Raw genomic sequence first — 2,188 nt, 5'->3', positions numbered from 1 at the left:
AAGTGTGAAAGGAACCTGCAAAGATTTGCTGTGAACTCTAAGATACACTTTTTCCCCTTTATTTAGTCTGAGAGTCAAGAACCAGAATCAGGGAATTCTTTAATCTATGTAATAATATCTTATTGTTGATAGGTAGACAAAATGTATCTACATAACTAACAAAAAATCTTTGGTTCCCTCCCCTGGTAACAAGAAAGCAGCCATGGTAAATCCTCTTAATTGCCAATTGTAAGAAATGTTTGACAGCTGACCAAATAGTCAGCTTTGAAACAGGACGATAGAGAATGTTCTTAAGGGAAGCCCTATTGTCAGTTTATTGAATCCTTAAGCATCATTTGTGGATACTTTTTTAACAGATGAGTATTGTGAAAATACCTTTTTAAATGCCCCCATGACTTCCTTGTTTCTGAGGCTGTAGATAAGAGGATTGAGCATGGGTGTGACAATGGTATAGAAGGCTGACACTACCTTGTCCTGCTCCGGAGTGTGAAAAGACTGGGGCAGAACATAAGTGTAGAAGGCAGCCCCATAGGAAATGCTGACTACGGTCAAGTGGGAAGAACAAGTAGTAAAGGCTTTCTTTCGGCCTTCAGAAGAGCGCATTCGGTGGACAGTTAACAAGATGAGAGAATAGGAGGTTGAGATGATAGAGATAGGGATGAGCAACATAAGTACACAGCAGATGTACATTAGGGTTTCATACAAGGATGTGTCAGCACAGGCTAGCTTGAGAACTGCAGGGATCTCACAGAAAAAATGGTTGATACTGCGGGAGCCACAGTAGGGGACATTCATGGTGATGGGGGTGAGAAGAAAGCCATCCAGAGACCCACCAAACCAGGCACCAGCAGCCAGAAGGAGACATGCCCTGCGGTTCATCAAGACTGGATACCTAAGAGGGTTACAGACAGCCACATATCGGTCATAGGCCATGAGGCCCAAGAGAAAGAACTCTGAGCCAATCATGATCAAGTAGAGGAAGATCTGGATGCCACAACCTACAAAGGAAATGGCCTTCTCTTTAGAAACCATGTCGACCAGAAGTTTTGGGACAGTGGTACAAATGAAAAGGGTGTCCATGATGGATAGCTGGCTGAGCAGGAAATACATAGGAGTATGGAGACGGGAGTCCACCTGAATCAAGAATATCATGACCAAATTTGCCGTTACAGCCACCACAAAGATAGCAAAAATAACAGCAAAGACAATTCCTGTAGCTTTATTATTCACCAGAAGCCCCAGGAGGATAAAGTCAGAGGATAAAGTTATATTCTTCATTGACTTTGTCGATGACAGCTCCAGCAGAGCAGAAAGCCACAAAGACCAGGAAGGAAAAGGAGAGAAGACATTTTCAATATGGATGAAACTTAAAATGGAGATGACACCTCAGAGAGTACTGGCTGGGCTGAAATTTTCCAAGGCAAAATGCTAGAGAAAAAGGAACAGACCAAGAGGCACATCTTAAGTTAGAAACTATAGATCTATTCTCTTTGTTGGAGAGCAACACTTTTTATATTGTGTTTATGTTCATGCTGCAATACATAGATTATGCTAACTGCATAAAAAAGTTGGTATTTGCTATACCTGGGTTATAGTTCAACATATCTCCTATTCACTCTCTGAATTTCTGGCATCCAGAATGTTGTCCAGTCTATAGTAGAGCTAAGTCAATACTGGTAGCAGTCTCATTGATTCACTGATTATTTGAATGGCCAAAGGTGAGAAAAATGAATTATTTAGGAAGTGTTGAATGTAAAGAAAAAAAAAACACCTTGTATGTGTTTCCTCTATTCTCATTATTTTACCTCTGATACTTTTGGTCACCAAATTTGTAAGGTTTTATTCCCCATAATAAACAATGTCCAACTCTCCAGACAACTAGCTGGGTGTCCTACAATTTAATACAATACTCAAACTATCTACATGAAGATAGCTTAGTATCTCACTGTTTGAGGGCTTAGTCCCACAATACTGTTCCCCAAATCAAGTAACAATGGCCAAATAGAGCTTATCACTTGGGCTTCAGAACCACTGGCTATAAATAGAAGGTTTTCATGACCTCATCCATGGGTTCAACTAATTTTCTAGAATGGAAAATATTTTAATTACTATATTGACTAGTATATAACTAAGGAACAATAAGTAGAGGAGATACATAAGATGTGCAGGAAAAGACTGGGAGTTTCAT

At 39.9% G+C, this 2,188-nt stretch overlaps 1 protein-coding gene across 1 annotated transcript; it reads right to left on the bottom strand.

The window, feature by feature from the left end:
• Positions 1-324: 324 nt before the first annotated feature.
• On the bottom strand, positions 325-1,278 carry LOC100475019 (olfactory receptor 2T11). Its single transcript, XM_002929839.1, has one exon. The coding sequence runs from the start codon at positions 1,276-1,278 to the stop codon at positions 325-327; it is 954 nt and encodes a 317-aa protein (XP_002929885.1).
• Between the last annotated feature and the right edge of the window lie 910 nt (positions 1,279-2,188).

Source organism: Ailuropoda melanoleuca, chromosome 3 (assembly GCF_002007445.2).
Source record: "Ailuropoda melanoleuca isolate Jingjing chromosome 3, ASM200744v2, whole genome shotgun sequence".
In the NCBI taxonomy this organism is placed as follows: Eukaryota; Metazoa; Chordata; class Mammalia; order Carnivora; family Ursidae; genus Ailuropoda; species Ailuropoda melanoleuca.
The sequence above is the reverse complement of the archived record's forward strand: the minus strand, read 5'-3'. Positions and strand labels throughout refer to the sequence as shown.